This window comes from Spea bombifrons, chromosome 5 (assembly GCF_027358695.1).
Source record: "Spea bombifrons isolate aSpeBom1 chromosome 5, aSpeBom1.2.pri, whole genome shotgun sequence".
NCBI classification, from domain to species: domain Eukaryota; kingdom Metazoa; phylum Chordata; class Amphibia; order Anura; family Pelobatidae; genus Spea; species Spea bombifrons.
In genome coordinates this window covers 53284775-53309524 of record NC_071091.1, presented here as the reverse complement: position 1 = coordinate 53309524, position 24750 = coordinate 53284775, and the positions used below count along the sequence as shown (strand labels likewise).

Genomic DNA, 24750 nt, shown 5'->3' with positions numbered 1-24750 from the left:
GGGAATGGAAGAAATATCGTAAACAAGCATGAGCAATTGTCCACACTGGTTTTACTTATACTGGTGAAAGGCTCTCTCACAACTATGTTCAAACAAATAAAAGATGAAGATATTTTATAAGAAGTAATACTCTGGAAAGCCTTAGCTAAGAAAATGCTGAGAGTGCATAATAATCTTAATACTTAAGAAAGTTGGATTTTTTTTTTTTTTTTTGCAATAAATTAATCGGCAAAATGTTTTTACCTGCTTTTAATTAATCGCAGTGGATACAGTGAACGGTCTTAATGCCTGTGGAGTCACTCATTTTTTTTCTACCCTCTGCCAAAATTGACATTTGCTTAAGGAGGATAGCATTTTTACCTTTATCTTGATCAACATAGAGATCCCCTGGAAAGGTTGAACCCAACAGACTTGTCTTTTTTTTAAACCTGATTAACTATGTAATTGTGATTCTAACTCACCAAATTCACTATGTATTTTAAAGAAAATCCCTTAGTTGGTTATGTTCTAAGAAAGGTCACATTAACTCTGCACAATGCTTTGTTAAAAAGGTTGAATTTCATTGGGTCACACCACCAGTTTCACTAAAAAAAAAGCAATTTAAACACCCTATCAGTAGATTAAGGGTTTAGAAAGATTAAGTTCTACTTACCGAGAGCTTCTTTTCCCTGCCAATCCCTGGTGACACTATGAGAGACTCCTCCTCCGTACCTGAGATAGGGCAGGACTCAAACATTTAAAAGGCCCCTCCCCTCCTAGCACCCTCAGTGAATATCAAAGACCACACAGGAAAACAGAATCGCTGCAAAAACAAACATTTATTGAAAGGAAGGGAGGGAACAAAACGTGTCACCAGGGATTGGCAGGGAAAAGAAGCTCTCGGTAAGTAGAACTTAATCTTTCCCTGCCATCCCAGGTGACACTATGAGAGATATAACAAAGAAGAAGGGTGGGAAACAAAGACACTCAGGGGGAAAACACTGCCCCAAGAACCGTACGACCGAACAGGGCATCCTCCTGAGCCATTTGATCGAGTCTATAATGTCGAACAAAAGTACTGAGAGATCCCCACGTAGCTGTTTTACAGATGTGTTCAGGCGAGACAAGACATCGTTCAGCCCATGAAGTGGAAACTGCGCGGGTAGAGTGGGCACGAATCCCCGGAGGGGGAACCCCGCCAGCTGCTGTGTAAGCTAAACAGATAGTAGACACAATCCATTTCGCCACCGTACGCTTAGAAATGCCAAGACCTCTACTGGGACCAGAAGAGGCTATAAACAAACTAGATGATTTGCGCACAGGCTGCGTGCGTTCCAGATAAATAGAAAGACATCTTTTTAAGTCCAACGTATGGAGCGCTTCTTCTTCTGCCGATTGAGGGGACGAGAAGAACGTAGGCAACACAATTTCTTGGTCCCTGTGAAACGCCGTCTGTACTTTGGGTGAGAATTCCGGGGGCAAGGCGAGGATGACCTTATCCGGAAAAAAACGCAGAAATGGTTCTTTCATAGAAAGGGCCTGGAGTTCACTGATACGCCTCGCAGAGGTAATGGCCACCAGGAAGGCCGTCTTCAGAGACAACAGGTGTAGGGACACTGATTGAAGAGGCTCAAAAGGTGGCAACATGAGCCTGCGAAGGACCAGGTTCAGGTCCCAGGGAACCATCTTGGAGACAGGGCGAGGACGAATACGCACCATAGCCTTGGAGAAATGCCTGATGAGTGGAACAGAACTCAAATTAAAGCCAAGTAAAGCACTAATGGCAGCAATCTGAACCTTGATGGTAGAAGGCTGAAGTCCATGGTCAAACCCCGTCTGCAAAAACTCCAGAATAGCAGCTGGAGAACACTCTGAGGGAAGAATTTTCCTGGATCCACACCAGCTACAAAACTTCTTCCACACTTTAATGTATCTGATGGATGTGACCTTCTTACGACTGCGCAGAAGAGTTTCCGTAACCGACTCAGAGAAGCCTCGAGACCTCAGAATCCTCCGTTCAACCTCCAAGCTGTCAGCTGAAATACCGCAGGATTTGGATGAAGGAACTGACCCTGGTGAAGCAGGTTTTCCCAGGCCGGGAGCCGTAGGGGTGGTGTGTGGCTGAGTGAGACTAGGCCTGCGTACCAGACACGCCTGGGCCAGTCCGGGGCGACCAGAATAACTGATGCCCGGTCGAACTTGATCTTTTGCAGAACCTTGGATATCAGAGGCAATGGAGGGAAAACATAGGCGAGGTTGAAACTCCAAGTCTGGGCGAAGGCATCCACCGCCAAAGGCTGGTCCCGAGGATTGAGAGAAAAGAACGCCGGAACTTGAGCATTGTCCCTGGAGGCCATGAGATCTATCTCGGGCATTCCCCACCGTTGGACAATCATGTGGAAGGCTGCCGGATGCAAAGCCCATTCGTGACTTAGAACAGGAGTTCTGCTTAGAAAGTCGGCTTGGGAATTCAAAGCCCCCCGAAGGTGAACCGCAGACAAAGTCATGAGACGTGATTCTGCCCAAAAGGAAATCCTGAGAGCTAGACGCAGTAGGCGAGGACTTCTTGTACCCCCCTGCTTGTTGATGTAGGCGACAACCGCCCGATTGTCGGAACGAAGCAGGATGTTGCCGCCAAAGAGATGCGTTTCCCAGTGATGAAGGGCATTCTCCACTGCCAGCAGCTCCAGGCAGTTCGAGGGTAGGAGCTGAGTGGCAGGCGACCAGAGACCTTGAGCAAAGTTGTCCCGATAAGTTGCCCCCCAGCCTGTACTGCTTGCGTCCGTCGTCAGGAGCTCTTTGGATGACCAGGCCCATCGTCTTCCCGAGGCCAGAGTATCTCGCAGGAGCCACCAGGAGAGGGATGCCTTGACATGCGGAGGAAGACGAACCAGTCTGTCCAGAGCGAATGGATTCTGTTCCATCAAATGAAGAATATGATTCTGAAGGACCCTCATGTGAGCCAGGGCCCAGGGAACTGCATATCTTGCTGAAGTCATCTTGCCGAGAAGAGACATACACCGCCTTAGTGGACTTTTTCGTGCAGAAAGCACCTTGCAGGTTAGGGAGTAAATACCGCTGATCTTGCTCGAAGGAAGAAAAGCTTTTCCTTCGCAGGAATCCAGGTGAAGGCCGAGGAACTCCAATCGTTGAGAAGGAACTAACTTGGACTTCTCCCAATTTAGAATCCAGCCGAGATCCTGAAGCGTCTGGACCACCCGGGACAGGTGAGACTGAAGGAGAGTCGCTGAATGCGTGTGAATGAGCCAATCGTCTAAGTAAGGGATGACCGAAATGCCCTGACGTCTGAAATGGGCCACCACCACTGCAAGGAGTTTTGTAAACACTCTGGGGGCTGGAGACAGTCCAAATGGCAGGGCTTGAAATTGGAAATGACTGATTCTTGAACCCCAAGGAATAGCTATCCGCAGAAACCGATGATGGGAGGGATGCATAGGAACATGAAGATACGCATCCTTTAGGTCTAAGGAGACCATGAAGTCCTGGAGGTTTAGAGAGTCCAGTGCTGATCTTATGGTCTCCATCTTGAACCTTAGGAAACGAAGGTGACGGTTCAGGAAACGTAGGTCTATAATGAGACGAAACCCCTTTGGTGACTTTGGAACCAAAAAGACCCGAGAATAAACTCCTTGACCCTGTTCCTGCCGGGGTACAGGAATAAGGACTTCTGTCTGTACAAATTGATGGACAGCAGACAGCAGGAATCCCCGCTGTTCCAGGTTCTGCGGAAGGTGGGAGATCAAAAACCGGTCTGCAGGTTTGCTTTCGAATTGCAGTCGATAACCCTGGGATATGATGGATCTCACCCAGGAATCCTTGGTGATGAGGAACCAATAGTCCATGAAATGCCGAAGTCTTCCTCCCACCGGGATGACTGACGAGTCATGCAAAACCTTTGGGATCCTGGGCCGCTTTGGGGAAGGCGAACCTGTCGTGTCTACCTCTCTCACGATGGAATCTGCCCCGGAAGGCATGCTCCCTTGCAGGGCGAAAGAAACCGGAACCATAACCCCTGGACTGGCCTGGAAAGTATGGACGAAAGGACTGCCGCCTCCTAGGAGCAGTTCTGCGTAGAGGCATCCAATGTTTATCCCCAGTCGTCTTCTCAAGCAGGGACTCCAGCTCCTCGCCAAACAGAGACCCTCCTTTAAAAGGGATATTTAGCAGTCTATTCTTTGAGGCATTGTCAGCCCCCCAGGCTTTAAGCCATAAGGCCCGTCTGGCCGCCACCGAAAGTGCAGAGGCCCTGGCTGACATCCTGACATTTTCAACCGAGGCATCGCAGAGAAAATCCACTGCCAATTTGAGAGCAGCAATGTTCTTAAGGATAGTTTCTCTAGGCGTTTTTGCCGCAACCTCCTCCTCGATCTGTGACAGCCAGATTTTAACAGCTCGAGACACTGAGGCAGATGCTATGCCAGGTTTAAAAGCAGCAGAGGAAGCTTCAAAAGATTTCTTAACAGCTGCTTCAGCCTTCTTCTCCATCAGATCCGAGAAATGAGAGCCATCCTCCAGCGGCAAGGCAGTCTTTCTGGAAACTTTCATTACCGCGGTGTCAACCAGCGGAGTTGCACAAAATTTTTCAAAGTCCTCCTCAAACGGAAAGAGGCGTTTCACCCGCCTAGACAGGTTAACCCTCCTCTCTGGATGATTCCACTCCTGCTTAATGATGTCGGATAAGGCAGGGTGCACAGGAAAAGAAGGTGACTGCTTGGAGAAGCCGGCAAAGAAGTGATCCTTCTTAGGCGTCGCAGTTTCCTCCAAGTTCATGGCAGACTTTACCGCAGAAATGAGAGTATCAATCTCTTCCACCGGGAACAAATAGGAACTTTCCTCTCGGATTTCACCTTCCTCAGAAGAATATTCCTCCAGCTCAGGATAATCTAACTCGGAGTCAGAAAATTGCTGGTAACCCAGGAGCGATGGTTCCCGAACTGCCGGAAGATGGGAAGGAGCAGGAACCGATTGACGAAAAGCCGAAAAGGTGGACTGCATCTCCTCCTTAAGCCAGGCCAAAAACTCTCTCCCACCAGAGGCTTCTGAATCCGCAACGGACTTTAGACAGGCAGAACAGAGCTTTTTCTTAGCATCCTGCAGAGGCCTGTGACAACCAGAACACTGCGCATGTTTTGATTTAGTTAAAGCCTTTTTAGGTCTCTCCTCAACAGAGGGAGGCTCAGAATTATCTGGAGCAGACATAATCAGACAAAATGCAACAGCACCGTCAGAAAAATATATAATAATCCATTGTCAACTCACCACACCGCTTAAATAGCTGCAAATCAGGCTACAAGCTGCAACAGCAGCAAATCTGGCGCCAAAATTTTGAATTGACATGAAAACGAGGCTTGGAACGCATACCGGACATGCCTGCGAACCGAGCCGGAAAAAACCGAGACGCCATCTTTAAAAAATGCTGAGACGCCGAGCCGCGGCGTCTAGAAACAGCGAGCGGCAGTGGAAACAGCGGGGAGCTGAGGGAAGGAAGCCGGACGGAACACCGCACCGCCAGGGTAAGTAAGCGCCGGGCCGCGCAGCACCAGCCACCGGCTAAGGTGCAGAGGCTACCCCCACCCGAGGGGGCTTAGCCCTAGGGAGAAACGGCTCAACCTAGAGCCGAAATAAAATAACAAACGGGAGACGAGTCCTCCCTACCTGATGTAGGGCAGGAAAAACACTGAGGGTGCTAGGAGGGGAGGGGCCTTTTAAATGTTTGAGTCCTGCCCTATCTCAGGTACGGAGGAGGAGTCTCTCATAGTGTCACCTGGGATGGCAGGGAAAAAAAAATCTAAATATAGATGCTGTAATTGGGGTAGAGTATGGCAGCAGTGAATGGCAAAACATGATCAGCGCTGATAAAATCCACGTGGAAATGTTTGTCAAAGGCCTTAGGGATGGAGGCCCACCTGCGAGTAAAATGACATTTAAGATATAAAAATGACTGCCTATGAAAGAGGCTGAAAGTTAATCCACAAACACAAATAAGTCTCTGCAAGTGTGTGATGTGCTTTATCATTTAAAAAAATAGCAAAACATTGTCAGTGAAGTGTTGACAGTGCAATATTTGAGATGATATGTAAATATGGATTAAATCGAAACTCATGCTGACTTTCAATATGCCCACTCCAAGTGGATTAGCCAAGATACCATTTATTCCCCTAATGCATACATGAACTGTATAAACAGTATTATAAACAGAGCACCATTGCTGACAGTGAATCCAATCTACCTCCAAACATCATGTTCATTCTGCGACTTAAAATGTAGCAAGCAGAGTATATCACTAACGGATTTCATAGGCTAAAGGTGGCCAGTAATGTTAACATTTCCCATCTAAACAACTTTCATACACAAAGTTTAATTATCTAATTAAGGAAGATTGAAAACTTAAGGTGTCATGGTTCCTCCCTGCCTAACGGTATCCCGTCTATTGGATACCTACCGTTATGCCTACCTGCAGCCACTAGTGGCCACCATTCCTTCTCAGGAGCACCCCATTTTACCAATTATGCTGGACAGTTGAGCCACTTGACACCCGATTAGGCTTGACGACTCTGTCCTACTGTTACTGTCCCTCTTTGCTTGACGTCTTATTGCCCGAGGGCTTCCTACCATGTGCCCTGCCCGAGGGCCTCCAGTCCCCCCATGCCAGTCCAGTAAGAAAGTCCAGTCTGAGTTGCCTGTCTCCGTTTCTGGGTCTAAGGTGTTATCCAGCCGCCATGTTCCTCATAAGACTTCAGCTTCTGCTGTTTAAACCAATCCTGTTTTTATATTACTTGATCAACCAGCATACTCCTGTAGACTGTTTCCTAAATATCCAGCCCTGTGTGTTTTCTCTTAGAGTGTCTTTGCCTTTGCGTCCAGTTGAGGTACAGACAGAGCCCAAGGTACTCCCCGCAACCGGGCTCCTACCTGACTTGCTTACTTGAGTTTTGACACTAGGAAATGCATTCTAAGATATTCTCAAGATACATAAATGGGTCTGTTAGAAAAATGCTTATGTTATCGTAAATATTATTCCTGAGAAAGACATAAGAAAGCAGGGAATGTCTAGTCTATGATATATGCACGAGTTCCCGCCAACATGTCTACTCTATGTTGTTCTATATATATATGTGCAAAGGGTCAAGTCTAGGCCATTCTTAATTATGCAGCTTAAAGAGGTGTAACTTGCTTGAAAAGTAACCAATCATAATAATGCATGCTATTAGAAGTAGATAAGATGCTATATAAACCATGTAATTCAAACATGTAATTAGACAACGCTTCGACTTTTGTGTGTTGTGTGCCTTGTCTCGATTATGCGCATGATCTAATTAAAGGAAACTCTTTCTGAGGAGAATTCGACCATTATTTCAACCAACAGGGTCATGTAGAAAACATACAGTAAAAATATGCATGTGTTTTCACACTTTCAGGTAAACTTAAGATACTCAAGGCTGCTGCATATTGTTGTCAAATAAGTGGTGGAAATACTTTGTTAATTCATCAAATATTTGATATATTAATATCAAATATATTAATTGTAATATCTATTTTTTTCCAATTTTTCCCATAAACACTTTAATAATCCTTTTTAAATAGGGGACATATGGACAGGTGTAATACTGGTAGATCGTTTCAATAAAGAAGAAAAAAAAAAACGTTTTTAGCTTTCTGCAAAGATGAAGAAAATCACTAATGTGCGAAAAATCCTCCTTCCAAAATGTATGTTGAGTAAGTTGCAAGATATTCCTTGGAGGTCTAAGTGACAGCTTAGAGATCATTGAACTCAAACTGTACCGCGCCTCGTTAATTGTTCTCAGTGGGTACAGACAAAGCTTACCTCCCTCTGGACCAGCTTCTGTTTATCAGCTTGCTTGACTTTGGGGCTGTTGGCCAGTAGATGGCGCAGTTTCACATAGCTTTTCCACAACTTTTGGTACCTAAAAAAATAGTAAAATAAATAAATATAGAGCGCAAATTTTAAACCGTACCAATAATTTCAGGTGCTTTTCCTAAGTTTTAAAATGTACAAAGCTAATCTTATTCTCTAAAAAGTTTAACAAATGGGCCAGTTGTAAACATGTAGCTCGTCCTAGGCCAAAGCAGTTATTTACTACTCCGGCCAACAACAGTAAATTGGCATATTTCAGCAGGAAGCCGGGGTCACAGATCATAACATTGTAAGTGCGCTGTCAGGCAGAATCTCTGTGACAAGCAGCTATATGCAGTGATGTTTATTTGCAGGAGTGCTGGATTATATTCCTCATACATCCAAAGGCAGCTAGGCTTAATCACATACAGTAGCTTTTAAAGCCTGCTTTATAGGTATTCTCCTTTCCTTTATCCTCAATTACGTGTACTTTTAGGTAGCATAACACAGACTGATGACACTGTTCTTTTCCTCTTGAAATCTATCTTTTTAGTACAAGGTAAATTACATCTTAAAGCAGTGCTGAGAAATAATTGTGACATATAACATTACATTTATAAAGCGTTGGCAGATTCCGCAGCGCTGTTACAGTCAGTAGAACAATTTAGAATCACACACAATAACAAACTGGTGCAAAGGAGAAGAGGGCCCTGCTCTTAAGAGCTTCTAGTCGGTGGTTGAGGGGGAAGTGAGACAATAGGAGAGGACTGCTTGGATGGGGATGAGTTGATCTGGTTCCGATGATGTGTTGAAGCTGTTGATTGTTCAGATGGCTTGATTATGATGGTTGGGAGTACTGGGAAGGAATGTTGTACGCTTCCCTGAACAGGTGGGTTTTCAGAGAGGGTTTGAAGGTTGTGTAAGAGGCAGAAAACCTGATGGAACGGGGAAGAGGATTCCACAGGAGCACGTACCTCTGCTTTCCACATCATAAAGATGACCTTTAGGTTTCTGCTAACTGCACGCTTAAACACGGACGTATTTGAGCGTGCGGTACATGTTTCCTTTCATGGTTTGGATGGCTAGGTAAGCATGGGGGGAAGAAATGTAGAATCTTGTTTTGCTGTGTTTATACAGTTACTCAGGGTGACCCCCCATGCCAACATTCAGAGGTTTACAAAAATAAAGTCATGCTTAAAATGATGCGAAAAGTAAACAGATCACCAATAGTCATTAAAAAGTACCGAGCACCTTCTCTCTATTTTTTTTTTTTTAGTATTAGTGGTTTCTCTGGATCTAGAATTTCAAAATGTTAGGGGTGAGTAACAACAACTTCTGAGAAAGGTAACTAAGCACGTAGGCCGCATAGAGAAAGGGGCACTTTTTTTATCAAACCTTCTACTACACGACATTTGCTAATATCCCAGCCAAATCCAAAAATCTGAACAAATGTGAGCACCCAGCAAAGTAGATTAATTTAGGACCGGTAGAAAGTCACAGATGCAGAGGAAAGCAGCCATGGGATTTGTGAAGAACATTTCAGTCAATGCCTCTGGTACCAATGGCTTCCACAAGCCGTGTCAGGGACACTGCCTATGCAGGAGTCAGCTGTAGGAACATGCAACGCCACCTTCTAGGCAACACATCCAGACTCTAGAAGCACCTCTCGCATACAAACCCTGACATATTATGAATTCCCTTTACTCAAAACCTAACACACATTGTTGGGCAGTAAAGGCCCTGAAGGGCTAAATCACCATTATTTGCTTGACCGATGCCTTCCTTTAGTGAAACAAGAAGTGCTTCATCTAGAAACATGGCTTATTCACGTTATTGGTGCCTGCCAGGTCTCCTGCTCACTTGTGTACAGGACTGGAGCCTGCATGATAGTGGCACATTAGCCAAATCAACAGGCTAGTGGGTCATAATGCCGGAATGGGTCAAATGGCTCTGCAGAGAGCTTCACAAATGCAGACACACACAAATGGAAAGGGTTGTTGAAATTTAAAAACTACACAAATACACAGAGAGGTAAAGACAAACAACAAAAGAAACAGTAAGACTGACAGTGAGATAGACCGGGAAAGCAGGTGCACAGACAGACCACACCGGTGTGACAGCTGAAAACATTACCAGATGTGCATCCACATGCCAGCAGTCACCATCAACTGTCTTCCCGTACAAGCAAAATCAGTAGCTAGCTACATTAAATCAGCTGGGCTCATAGCCATCAAAACATCCCAGAAGGCATATTCTGTAACTTTTAAATGTTTTCGGTTAAAAAAAACTTGCTTTAAAACACCCATACCAAAAACGCTGCTTTCCTTAAAGAACGAAATAATGCAAATGTAAGACTAGGTTCTTGAAAATGAAATAAACCGTTACATGTCTAGCCATCTATGGTGGTTTTTATGTTCTGGAAACCTCAACGGAAGGCAGACCCGCACACACACACCTTGGACAGACTGGGCTAAGTAGGTGGACTGAAAGTAATTAAGCAAAAGCTAATCGATATGGAAAAACAAGTAAGACCACGGAATCCACCAGAGGTGACTATTCACAGCTTGTATCTACTTGCCTTGGAATCTTGCAAGTGTGGAAGTATACTCTTCTCAAACGCAGCAATTTATCTTTATTTTGCAGGCTTATGGAGTATATATATTGCATACTAAAATATTCGTACAGAAGAACCCCGCTGTTAACTAGCCATGGATAATTAGCCACTTGTCTTTCAAAGTTTTCAATAAACAATTAGCGCGAGAGCATGCATCTTCATTAAACACTTTATTGAAACAAAGACAGAGACAAATATATGTAAACAGAAGTTCAATGTATGTAATCAGTATAAATTGCAATGTTTACTCTACGATCCGGAGCGTGAGCTGCCAGAGTAAAAAGGGAGCATTACTCTTCCGTGCCATTCATTAAGGAGGGGGTCCACCTCGGCACAAACGCGAGGATGCTCAAATTGCATTCGCATGATTACCTCCGAAGGACACATTTCATATTAACAATAACTGGGACGCAAAATGTTCCATTCGTGTGCCTGTCGGCGTGCACTTAGCTGCAAACTGGGGATTTTTTTGGATTACCAGTAAAAAGTAGGGTAAGGGGAGAACCAACCTGCCTTCAGCGGGGCAGATAGGTTTAACAGTTCTCCCCCACGTCACGCAATCAATCAGCAAAAAACGAGGAGAGGAGCAATTCTCCTGATGCATCCTATGTTTTATTCCAAAGAGCACTAAGCCATTTCCTCCTCACTTGAAATGATATCAATGTGTGCCTTTCTTTCTCAATTGACACCTGGGCCAGAGGAAATTGCAAATTTCACATGCCCTCTTCCCCCAGAGGCTTATTTTATGGATTTTAAACACAAACAAGAGAGCGCATCGCTGCAAAATGTGCACACTGAAAATAGCACTGGGAGGAAAGGAATTCTGCTTTTAAAGGCAGAGGAGTCGAATTCGGAACACGGCATCGTAACCTCTTCCCTTCTGTTAAAAGGTACACTTTGAAGGGTTTCTATGCTAGCTGCTCAGATTGCTTTATCCCTGATATCTTTAGGCTTCCTAAACTTTATAAGTGATAAATAATAACCTGTGGTGGGATGATGCTAATGGACACAGGAGATAAGACTAACACTAGGAAGGTGCAAGTCATTTGCGTGAAGATGCCTACCAAGTGTAAATGCCACCTTTGTTGAAAGCTGTACACTTGCTGCAAAGATTTATTTTGCTGGTACCAGTGACCATCATTTTTAAACTTTGTGTCTTTGCCTTGGGGTTTCTGAATGCTGATCCTAATGATAACATAAATCAAATCTAAATCTACTTGTGCAACACACTTACATGTCTAGTGAATTCCACCGGTTAACGTTGACTAGGGGAGCTTTAATGAAGCAGAAGAACCTGATACACGCTACAGAAAGCAGCTGTATTTTCAAGACAGGTGTTGCCTTGAATGGGCAAGACAATTATGACATCCCTAATAATATCAATTTCACATGCTTACATAAAAATCACTGATTATTTTTTTTGTGTATGCTGGGACACCTGCTTCCACCTGCTATCTGGTGGAACAAACAGCTGCTGTAAATCTTCAGATTTGTCTGCTACAATCTTGAGTATGGTTCCCCCAACAAAAGACCCAAGGCAAGGCTTGATTTATAACTAAACATGAACATAGACAAGCGGCATTTGTTCTTTGGAAGACATATGGGCCTCATCATGGTGCAGCTGAACAAATGCACCCAACTGTATTGCCAATGACAGCAATTAAGAAGCTGTAAATAACACAAATACATCATTTTTATACACAACTATATGCTTATCATAACCTCTGTGTTGCTGGATGCCTTAATGCTTACAAACCATGTGCCTATGAAACAATATAGAGAGAGCAGAACAGCTTTGGAGGAAAGATGACATCACGGTTAAGAATTATCAAGCGTGACATATTAACACAGAAATAAAACCTTACTGTGGATCTCCAGCGTAACTCAGTTGGGCTGGTCTTATGCCAAAGTGGACAATAATAGGGAAGGTGATGACTTCTGGGTTAAATTGCTCCCGATCCAGCTGGTCAATGCGAACTGAACTAGGTTTCTATTAATCAGAACAAAAAAATGCACGACAATGTGAACACGCAGAACAAGTATCCACCTGTTGGCCAATTTTGTTATCTATGTGATTTTTTTTGCCTCAAACACAGACAACACAAACATATAAAACAGTATACAGTTTTTTGTAAGAATAGGCTATTCTAGAATACATGAATGCTATTAATATATTTTATGTGGGGAGTTGCTAATGTTCTGTGATTGCTTCCTTAGCATTTGAAATGCATGAAAATATTAAAGCGGGTCTGTAACTTTCTCCTATTCCTACATTTTAGGTGAATTATTGGGTTTTCTGGCTGTCTCCTGTTATAATGGCAATCCACTGAAAGCACCTCGGTTCCACATTTGGAGAAACCCTACGTAAACGCATGTTACAGGGGGAACTCCCACTGATTTATTGTTATCACTAGCAGTAGATTAAAAACTTTTCAGAAAATGTTTTTTATATATATTAAAAAGAACAAACAAAAACAAAACAGCTCTATCAGTATCAGCTGGATACTCTGACTAATGAAAGTCTGTGGTACAATGACTACATCAGCATTGCCACATAGAATCAGCCACTGCAAGAAGGGCAGGACATACAGGTACGCCCATAGGGGATTCTTGGGATGCCTTTTTTGGACGTACCGGTAAGTCCATAGGGGACTGAAGGGGTTAAAAAAAACCAAAAAAAAACGTTTTTGACAATGCCATCCTACATTACTGTATACACAAATGCATGTTATGCCCAAACAGACCCCCCCCCATGAGACTTCCCCTTTAAGATGGAGGCCTAGGCACAGAACGTACCATTCCAGGATTGGTGACGATCATCCCTTTGCATTCTTCTGCGTATTTCTGCCATTCTAACTCTTCCAACTGGAGCATGTTCACAATCTCTTCTTCAGGAACCAAAGGTTTATTCGAACGCAGCAAATATAACAGAACCTGATGCATGGATAGGACCTCTTTACCGCCATCTGCAATAAACCACCCATGGAAATAAATCACAGATTATTAGTGTTTGGAAATGGAGCCAAAAATGGAAGTACAATGGTTTACTTTGCCACAAGCATCCGCACCACGTAGCTCAAGTGAACATAAATAAATCAATAACGAATTCAGGAGTACCAGCATATTTAATGACCATATTTCAGTGATCCACGTATATACATTTCCAAACGCATATAAATAGTAGGTAATAAAACACAATTTCCGGAAACTTCACTTTACAGTTCCCTTTTTGCTAAAGGAGAAAAAAAAATGATATAAAACATTATCAATATATCTATCTCAATAAAAAAAATATCTTAAATGTGTATTATACGGAGTGGAAAAAATATCTAATTTTAGATATCAACATTTTCTGCGCAGACTAAAAGGAAGGAAAACTGCCAAAGAGCTAGGGTGTGTTGAGATGACTTCTTGTCATCTTCCGATGAGCACTGCATGCTGTTTTTATGACAGGTAGCATGATTTTATGTTGCACAATGCGGTAGAACACGCTAGTATACGGAACATTTCACAGCACGATCCATTTTAACCACTGTTGAAGAACAGTCAGCTACAACCGTGTATAGTTCAGAATGTCGTAAAGCAGCCCTCCCAATTCAAGATTAAAAACAAATTGCACAAAAAGTTAATGTAGCTGGAGGATCATCTAGGGATTTAATCAATCTGATACACAAAGGTTTTTCTTTTTTGTTTTTTTGTTTTTAATTATGCAGAAAATATCTGTTTCCTATTATTTTGCCAAATAACCAAACTGAACTTTAAACTTGAAATTTTCAAGGGGGGACATCGTGTATCCGTAAAGGTGCCTGTCAGCTATTATACGCATTAAAGCAATGGCGGCTGGAGCGTCCCTTTAATGTTGTTAAAATCCTCAATCTCACACAGAAGTCATTATGGGCGATGATGCACTCTTATTATTCACGCGCTTTCTTTAACAAGACACAGGGCAGTGATGAAAAGATCTATAACCCAAAAATCACACGTCAACGCGCAATCTAAATAGCTATATTAAAAACTTACTGGATGCTCCATTTATAGCACAAAACCAACATGAAATCAAGTAATGCAAGCTTCAAGCATGGATGGGGTAAAAAAAAAAAAAAGTCCTAGTTGTAGGATTTTTTTTTTATTTTTTTTTAGTAAGGATGGCCTATGCCTAATCAAGATTTGATTTGATTTTTTTCCGGCATTATAATTGACGGGCATTATAAGTGACTGCCCGATAGGTCGACTGGTGTAAGCACAGGCTTGGCGTGCTTTTCGTATTGATTTTATGTGCTGTATTAAAAGCCTTTAGACATTATGAGGCCTTCTGGAGAAACATTTAGGCCTTTTATGGGACAGTTATGGATGCATCCATCTAGCTGTTGAGGAAATAGGATAAAACTATCGAACAAACAAAAGCTTTTGGGAATGCTTTAAAAAGCAATAATCTACAGACATTATTCTGCCGGTATCCATAAATTATTGCCAACACACGTGGAGAGAGGAATCATTTTTAGTTTTTATTGAGCCCACCTATTTAACTATTTGCTTGGCAAGGGGGTCTACAGCGTAATGATCATTTTGAATCTGTGATTATGAAAAGTGACCAGATGTCCTCATTTTCAAGGGACAACCCCCCCTCCCGAGTTTTGTTTAAAAAAAAAACTTAGTATGCTTAGTATGTAATATTAAAAGCAATAGTGTATTTTTGTAGCTGATAAACCAGTGATTCATCCATTAACTGCAAATATACAGAACGTGTTAACATGGATTCTAATTCAGGAAGACTGTTTCTATATATATTTTCTTACGATAAATAAAAAGGGCAATTCAAATCTGGAGGAGAATACACTTTTGCACATTTGCTAGAAAATAACACTAAATCTTTTGAAACAAGAATACAATTGGCCTTTCTAGTGCCATGCCGAGCCTCTTGACTACAACGGCATGACATTCTGTGACATTACAGCTGAATCCTTTCCAAAGCTGGTGATATTTTAAGGTTTATTGCCAGATGTTGCTCTAATACTGTGACCGAAATAAAAAGTTTGAAACATCTGAGAGCTGCTCAGGCGTTTCCTCCTGTGAATCTTAGCAATAAAATGAGAGCGGAGGTCTTGTTACAAAAACCTGGACGCATGTAAATGTAATACAAAAGTGCTTAAAATTAAATGTTCTGGTTTGTTGCATTTAGAAGCAAAAAGATTATGTTGTGGCAAGCCGCAGCAAGGAAACACACAGCACAATCTTGTGAGTGTTTGATGAACATGTTAAAGAAGCGCGAAATACATTGCATTGGCTTGTGTGTATTCTTGTATATGTTGGGGTCTTACAGGACATCAGCGAATGCCGTAGATGCTCAGACATTATTGATCAGGTAGTTTCTCAATTTATTGCGAAGCTGAAGGGTCTATATAACAGGACGGGAATTCCAGAATACGTTTTCTATTTTCTTTAAGTTATGGCTATACAAGGTCAGTGTGATCAATGTGAAAAATAGGATTCACGTGGTTGTGTTTATAAAGCCTCAACTGAGAATAGCTAATACTTGATATAGTTTGCCCTCTGTTGTAATAAAACTAACCTATAATGCCTATACATGGTAGCAAAGTCCCAAATACAACACAAACGCTAACTGGAGTTCATTTTGCATGGACCGCTGTCTACTTACATGGGAGATGAGCTCTCACCGAAATCAGGAGTTAAACTAACATACGTGAAAGCTAAATGGCTGTCACCCGCATGTATATGCAAGCTGAGCTTCCTGGAAGTCACTCGGAAGAGTACAAGCTGTGTTTTCTGCAAGTAATTCACAAGTAAGGAAACTGAGCTTCCTTGAAGTCATGTGAAGGTATGCGAGCTGTGCTTCATGTTTCCAGGAAGTCACCGGCAAATATGGAAACTGAGCTTCCTGGAAGTCATGTGATGGTATGTGAGCTGAGTTTCCTGCTTCCTGAAAGTCACGCACAAGTATGCAAGCTGAGCTTTCTGGAAGTCACTCACAATTATGGAACCTGAGCTTCCTGAAAGCCAATGGAACCTGAGCTTCCTGAAAGCCAATGGAACATGAGCTTCCTGAAAGCCAATGGAACCTGAGCTTCCTGAAAGCCAATGGAACCTGAGCTTCCTGAAAGCCAATGGAACCTGAGCTTCCTGAAAGCCAATGGAACCTGAGCTTCCTGAAAGCCAATGGAACCTGAGCTTCCTGAAAGCCAATGGAACCTGAGCTTCCTGAAAGCCAATGGAAACTGAGCTTCCTGAAAGCCAATGGAAACTGAGCTTCCTGAAAGCCAATGGACACTGAGCTTCCTGAAAGCCAATGGACACTGAGCTTCCTGAAAGGCAATGGACACTGAGCTTCCTGAAAGGCAATGGACACTGAGCTTCCTGAAAGCCAATGGACACTGAGCTTCCTGAAAGCCAATGGACACTGAGCTTCCTGAAAGCCAATGGACACTGAGCTTCCTGAAAGCCAATGGACACTGAGCTTCCTGAAAGCCAGTGGACACTGAGCTTCCTGAAAGCCAATGGAAGAGGAGACAACTTCTCAAAAAACAAAGGCATGCACTAATTTGCATGCAGTAAAATGCAATGGTGGCCAAGTTAAATAAACCCGAGTGCATTAAAGAAAAGAAAACAGGGATCCCCTCAGCAGATGGGAAGCCGGGTGCACTACAGTATGTGCAGCAGTAAGTGATGAACTTAGGGCTTGTGTTGCTCTCCTTTGCAGTAATAAAAATCTAGTACAGCAGATCTGCAGGTGTTTCTAAACATCCATAAATCAGATCAGTAAACAGAATTCCTTGCAATGTTAATGTTAGCCAGCCTTGCTTTTATAACTCACCAGGCAGAAATCTTACAAATCGTGGCATAAAATGAAACTGAGGACACATGGAGTTGAAGTCTTCTTGAGACGGTCCTTAGGGATAAGATAAAAAGGCAATTAGTTTTTATGCAAAGTAAAATGCAAAAAGAACAAATTCATATGACACCCAAGACCCCAGTAATAAAACACTAATAGATTAGCAGAAGGCACATTAAGAAACAAGTAAATTTAGCTTAGTCCAAGATTCATAAAATCATTTAATGGAACATTCAACACACTCAAAAAATCACAGCCACAGAAAGCTGCAACTGAATTGTAATATAATGCAATATGGAATGTACCTGCTGACTACGCCACTAATACTAACAAAAAGAAAAAAATATCAAATATTATACTATATTTTCTCAGATCCAGAAGCATGGCCTTACACGTCTACCAACAAAATATGTACGATTGTACAGCTTCTAATAGGGTTTGTTTTGTGGTGCACCAGATCAATTATTTCCTACTTTAGTCATGTAAGGAAAAAGCAAACCTACACAGCCACAGTCTATGCAGAGGAACCCTATATCTGAAATTGTCTCTCTTGGTTCTACAAGAAACCTGAAGGAGCTGCACAAGATGGGACCTTCTTCAGTGATTTGCCTGTGCACCCCACATGTAAAGCATTCTGAAACCAGAGCCCAGAGACACAATTCTGGCCTCCCACGCAACTGGAAGAGCAAATGGAGTGGTAACCATTTGGGATTTTTTTTCTCCAAGAAGAATATATTTGGGAGCTTGCAACAGATATTTAAAAAGTCCAGTGGAAAGGAGAGCAATATACCTCTCCTTTCTACTGGACTTTTTAAATATCTGTTGCATGATCATATTTGTAAACCATGGAAATAGAATCATAAAATGAAACGCACAAAACAAAAATAAAGCAGTTATTTTTAATTTAATTTGTTTCTGGGACATCAAAATACAGGGAGAAAAGACAAAAAGAAGAAAAAAAAACTATATAATACAGATATCAGTAAGCAGAGAATAATGCAGTAGCATACTAAAAACAAAAGACAGGCATGACACATAGGCTACTAAAAGAGTAAACCAAACGTACCAATAAGATTCCAGTCGTGAAGCTCTAATATGTCCCTGAACAGATAGGAAGAAAACAGTTCCAGTCCCTTCACGCAAAAATGCTGCGGAAAGACAAAGAGGTTATACATTGTATAAATGTATTAATGGAACACGAATTGACCCTCGCCAGCGCCGTGTAGAAAATGTTACATAGGTATCAAGCCAGTAAATCCCCTGCAAAGTGCTTTTTCTACACAAACACAAAACATTCTTTAGAGATAAAGTCAAATCTTAATCCAATCTAACAAGGTCAGTGTTTAGGTGGTTTCAAAAAGAGATACAGGAGAATCAGGGTACTTGGCCTTGGATATAAATAACAAGTTAAATAACAAAGTTGGGCCGGATTTCCACGCACCGACGGCCACAGAATATTCGCTGCCAATCATTCTTTGCATTACTAATACGAGCTAAACTGACACCGGTAGCAAGGTTGGAAAAAATGGCATGATTTGACGTTCTGATGGAAGTAGAAACATTGATTTAAGAGCTATGGGTCTACTTAAAATAACGATCATATTTACATTTTAACTTTTAACTTTTAACAACACATGAATTCTGACCCTAGAGATTGTTGGCTAGGCTGGTCTGGGATTGCAGAGGGGTGCAGAAAGAAATCTAGGTATTTTTAGGTCCATACACAAGGCAGTCAGGGGCTTGTGGAAGCCTGGTGTGGTTATAGCTCCTTTAATCATTTTGTCACAAAGCGTACACCTGCATAAGAGTTGAGGTTTATTTACTAAAATGGGAGGCTTCAACTCCCTGAATTCATTATGTATTGTACAGGGCAATTTTGCAAATGTCTCTGCAATAATGGCTGAGGTGGGCCTGTATAGTTCAATTACAGCAGTGTCTTAAAAACTCTCTCTTGATGCAGTGCTAATCAAGCTCTTCAATGGGGTCGGCCCTTCATTTTAGTCATTTTGGTAAGATATCTGCACCTCTCCTGCAAGCTGCCTCCTCTTTAGTGAATAAACTGCAGTGAGAAGTGGGATGCTCATGGTCATAGGCCGGTGGATTTATACTTTAGCCATGTCATTGTGCCATGACACAACGTTTCTCATTAAACGTTGGTACTCTCCCTGTCCTTAATGAGACACCACAGGTTGCATATGCAAGCTAAACCAGTGCTTCCTAACCTAATCTTTGAGGCACATCAACAGCCAAGGTCTTGTGAATCTTTCTAACGGAATAGAATGTGGTTATTACTAAATCCTGTCCTCTTATTGTGCTTTGAGGACCTGGTTGGGTTGGGTTGCCTTTGGATCTCAGAGCAAGATACACCAAGGAAAACAGTCAGATGGGACTTGTGAAGCCCTACTTCGTCAGGGCCACAGCAAAGTCTATGCTTGAAAAAGGGTGCAGGGATATTAAACATCGGGTAAAAATGGACAGTCTTATTGCTTCCATTGATAATAAATTTACAAGAAAAGGTTATAAAAAAAAAACAAAAAAAAAAAACAGGTATCTAAACCATACTGTAAAACAAATACAGACCTATTTCCTACTTTCAGGATGCAAATTACTTCCAACTCAATGCACCTCTGCTATGTTCAGCGCGACAAAGATGCATTGTTAAGCATCTGTACGCAACATAGGCAGCCAAGCATGACAATAGGACTACGTTAAGACTAGCAAGTTTCCGCTGTATTTTATTGCTAGTTTGCCAACATTACGACAGATTCAATAGCAGACAATGAATCATTTTGAAGTCTGCATTCATCTTGTTTAGAGATGTCATTTCGGGCCTTTTAAATATTAGGCAAAACAAAATAGCACGGCATAAAAAGCAGCAAGGAGGAGATGATGTTTGGACAAAACGTACAATAGCAGAATATTAAGAGAAAATTAGTTCTCACTAATATAACAATTTGTTCGATAGACTTTAATTAAACTCTCTTTGTAGCACCATAGATGGCGGAGTCTATTTTAAAAGTTGCAGAATGAATTAAAAAAACAATAAAAATGTCTTGCCACAGCATGTCAGGATCTAATGGGTGTTTTTTTTTTTTTGGATTAACATGGAATAGATTAATGCACATTTTTTTTTTTTATGTGAGGCATGGTTCAATTACATTCCAACAATATAATATATGCTTGCCCCGAGTCCTGCTTAAAACAAAGCCAAATTAAAAATACAGGGGCACGTAATACCGTAAGCCTTTAGTCATTTACAGGTGACTTTCATTACCAGCTTTCATTACTAAACCATGTGCCATTAAGTGAATTATCGTTAATGTGAAATACAGCCCTCCGGGGTATTGTACAAAACACAATATGTACCGTATGTCTTTACAGTGGGGTTACGGGCTCGTATTTGCAAAGAACTACGAGACGAGAAGAAAGAAGAATCTGTACTTATAGCGGTAAATATACAGGGATATCCACGAAGAACTGGGTTCCTGTTCTGTGACGGCGTGCTGCGAACAGAAGGACCTTTCTTTTACTCTGGCTGAATGTCACCTTTCTAATTCACTTAGATGAAAGAGACAAGAACAAACTCACTTTACCAAAAGAGTGGCACAAGTTAATTTGCTATCGACTTGCCTGCTCAGGCTGAAAAAAGTGCTGATGTAATAAAATGCATATGTGTGTCCTGTCCATGAACTGTGGAGCTGCTTTTTTTTTTCTTCAATGTGCAGGCCAAGAGGGAAAAGTGAACCTTTCTTTCACCTGAAGCCAGCTTACCCCTCCGGGTCCTGCTCAATCAACAGCTCTAAGAGAGTAGGACATCAAAGTGTGATGCTATAATGAAGGTGGAAAAGAAGAGTTGCCTGCTACTTATTACAAAATCCATTCTGGCTTCTTTATTGCGCGGATATCAAGGGAAAAAGCAATAACACATGGGCAAAAGTGACAGCGCTCAAAACAAGTGTTTAATCAATTAAAATGGCGGTCCAACTGCAGGTGGACTGCTTCTGTGCGCCTACGCGAAAGGGTTAAAACGTCTGATTTCTTACCTCGGGCATCATTTCCTCAATGAAATGAATTGTGTAGTCAATGTTAAAGCGGATTACTTTGCACAGGGGAATCTGAAATAGTAACAAGAACAGCAATCATTTTTAAGGATAACTCTGACTGCAGCATCTCTGAGAGCACTTAGCTCCAAACGAATGCACTGTATAAAAATAAAGAGAGCGAGACCGAGAAACGCACATAATAGACAGACTTTCACCCTTCCGTTGGTCCCATTGAGCAAGCAAGATATGTATCTCCATCTAGTGGTTAACGAGGAGTTTGAACGATCAGCCTCAGAGTCTCTTAAGAGTAAAATCTTTGAATATTACATATGCTCTTAATGTAATTAACAGTATAAAATAAATAAAATAACAGTATAAAATATGTATTAAGGAGTACATATACACCAAGCATTTTAATACAACATACATATTGATGAATACATATACACCAATAAATTGAAACGCACAGGTAAAGGTTCTTCAATCACTGTCCTTGAACGAACATAAGCCTTCCAACGGTTCTATGATTCCTCTGATCCCCTAAGAAATGTGCTTAAATATATACTATAAACCTGAAGTTTATGATCTGAAACACACTGGTTGGCATATATATATATATATATATATATACATATATATACATATATATATACCAGACCAACCTGACGGCAAACCGTAAGCTCCTGGATGGTTTGATACTGTGACATGGGTAACAACTCCCATGCCATTTATCTAGCCCTAACTCCAAAGACGGTTTGGATAGAGATGTCAGTAGAAGAGCCTTAAGACCTTATAGAAAAGAAAGAAAAAAAAAAAAACAATTTTAATTGTTTGAAGCAGCTCTTCAAAATAGCTGTCAGCAAAGCACAATAACTGGATTACAATGATTCTGTGCTTGCAAAGTGAAAATCCCATAGGAAGCCAGTGAATTATACCCTACAATCCCTAGCATCTGGTGCACCGATGCTGTCCAACTCCTCTCTTCAGAGGACCTCTGGCCCACCAGTTTTCTTTGTCAGGGTAATACTTATAACACTGCCCAACGATAATCAAAGTTAATTGTTTAATTAGCAAAATCTGAATTAAAAAAAATGCTGGCTTTAAAAAGGGACAGCGTTGGGCTCAAACACAGATTGACACATACGCAGTATGAATAAATACTCTGGATGTAAATCACAGACGGCAGTCTAGAACCACTTGAAAGGAGATATAAATTTTAATAACTTTGCGCAAAATGTTACTGAAACTTGACAGAAGTTTGGCTACGAATTAACAAAAGACCATTCTGGCAAAGAGAGTCTCGCTTTAAAATGGATAGCAGTAAAAATATTACTGGAAGTCCTTCTCTGTGTTTTATTTTGAAGACGATATTGCAACCAACTCACCGAGCCCCAAACGCAATAATCTTTTCTAACCCAATTACAGCAAAGCAAACAGAAGTTCACAGCCATTACCCACAACATAGCATTTATTAGTATTTATGAATCAATCAAGTCGGATCTCGTCAGTAATACCAAATCTTACATTTATGAAAGTTATTTCTGGTATACAATACACATCGTATTGAGTTGCTTTCAGCTGTTTAAGTTCTTTTGAGGGACTGTGGCAATCTATTATGGGACAAGCTGGCCCTTCAAACCGGTTAGAGAATAGCTCTAATATGAAAGAAGAAGAAAAAAAAAAAAACTACAGGCCAAATCTGCCCTAACTCAATAGACCCTATAGATTTACATAGGACCTCAAGGAACAGTATAATACAGAACACTAGGTATTGATGAGCCTTAAGTAGATTATACATGCCTTCAAAATTATTGCCGTAGAAGACAAACTTGCGCACAACAAATTTGTCATACTGGTCCTAACCTAATTAATCACTGGACACACACAGAGCGCCTTCTTCTAGCTACAATGAAAGAAAACAATTGCCGCAAATCATTGCTCGGCCATATAAAAATGAAATGAAACATAAAGGTTCCTCCTACGTGTCCACTGCAATGAATTAAGCTTCCATCAGGACAAATCGAAGGGGTGGTGTAATAGCATACTGCGATATGGGCTAGGTCTGTCAAGTTAAACAGCAGGATGGAGAAGAGAGAGAAAAAAAGAGATACAGAAAACCCTACAACAAAACACATGGCACTCCTGTAGCGACAATGAGAAAAAAACAGCATGAAGTCAGAATAAGTGGAACCAACACAAGAGAGGTTACCGAGGCTGCCTATACCCTCCAAGAGCTGAAGATCTCAGCACCACATATTGGGAACTATTCTGTCATCATTCTTTCTGTAAGAGCTGAAAAGTAGATGTTAGTGCCGCAAAATATATCGTTATTCCTTCACAGCTTCTTAGTACTTAATGGCTTACCTATAAATTTGCATCAAGATATTGAGAAAACCCAAATATGACTGGATTGTGGCCAATGTTCGTATTAAGGGACAAAATAACCGCGCGCTGTCTTTATTTTTCGTTTTTATTGTTCTGTCTGTCACCCAAATGGGAATATAAAGGCAAATTAACGTAAAGGCATATTCGAGATAAGCACTGATATATCAGAGATCCGTACATTTAATGAACCTCTGTAGCGGGGTTCATAGATTAAAAAGCAAAGCGTACAAATTAGAAGAACTTTACATGTGTGGCATGAAAGCAGCTCGGTTTATGCGAATAAGGATTGGAACCCTTTAAAAGTAAGGAGGGTTTGCATGAGATCTCAGATTTGCTATGGTAAATGTATCCTTTATTTTCAAACCATCTCTGAAAACTAATTACAGATTGAATACCTAAATCAAGGGGGACAATGCATAATATAGGGCAAAAGCTGGTAAAAAAAAAAAAAAAAAAAAAAAAAAAAAAAACTATTCGGTAAAGGGTGAGATTTCAATTACTTCAATTCACTACTTATTATGGAGATCCAACACTGACAGGTTTCTCCTGCAAGAAGGGCAAAGTTCGGCCTGTATAGTGCATAATTCAATGGGTGAGGAAACTATAGAAATTTCACTGATTTACCTATACATTACACAGGGCCAGCCAAGCTCTTCCTACAACAGAAGCTCTCTGGTGTTGGCACACCAAAAAGCGTAGTGAAGTCAAGGAGTTGAAGCAACTCTCCTGCCAACTCCGCATTTAGCGAATAAATCTGCATCAATAGTGTTGCAGAGCGACCTTGTGATATACCCCCCATCCAGTACACATTTTACTGATTTTTTGAGTAAGAATAAGGTCCTGTGCTTTCAGCCTGCTAGAAGAAATTATTATTAACCTGGCATTCATTGTATTGTCTGTACGCACTCTGATGATATTAAGACTCTGAAAGGTGTATAGAAGCAGATGTTTAATTTCATCAAGGGAGGAAACACTTAATTCAAAAATGAATCGTAACCCATTAATA

General features: G+C 41.4%; 1 protein-coding gene across 1 annotated transcript in view; it reads right to left on the bottom strand.

Moving 5' to 3' along the window:
- Positions 1–24750, bottom strand: part of DROSHA (drosha ribonuclease III) — a 95651-nt gene that overhangs the window by 54182 nt on the left and 16719 nt on the right. Inside the window, exons 10-15 of the mRNA XM_053466048.1 lie at positions 21360–21431; positions 18383–18464; positions 17299–17373; positions 13266–13435; positions 12335–12459; positions 7826–7925 (exon numbers count right to left, since the gene is read on the bottom strand). Of these exons, the coding sequence (XP_053322023.1) occupies positions 7826–7925; positions 12335–12459; positions 13266–13435; positions 17299–17373; positions 18383–18464; positions 21360–21431 (624 nt within the window). The remainder of the gene's footprint in view (positions 1–7825; positions 7926–12334; positions 12460–13265; positions 13436–17298; positions 17374–18382; positions 18465–21359; positions 21432–24750) is intronic.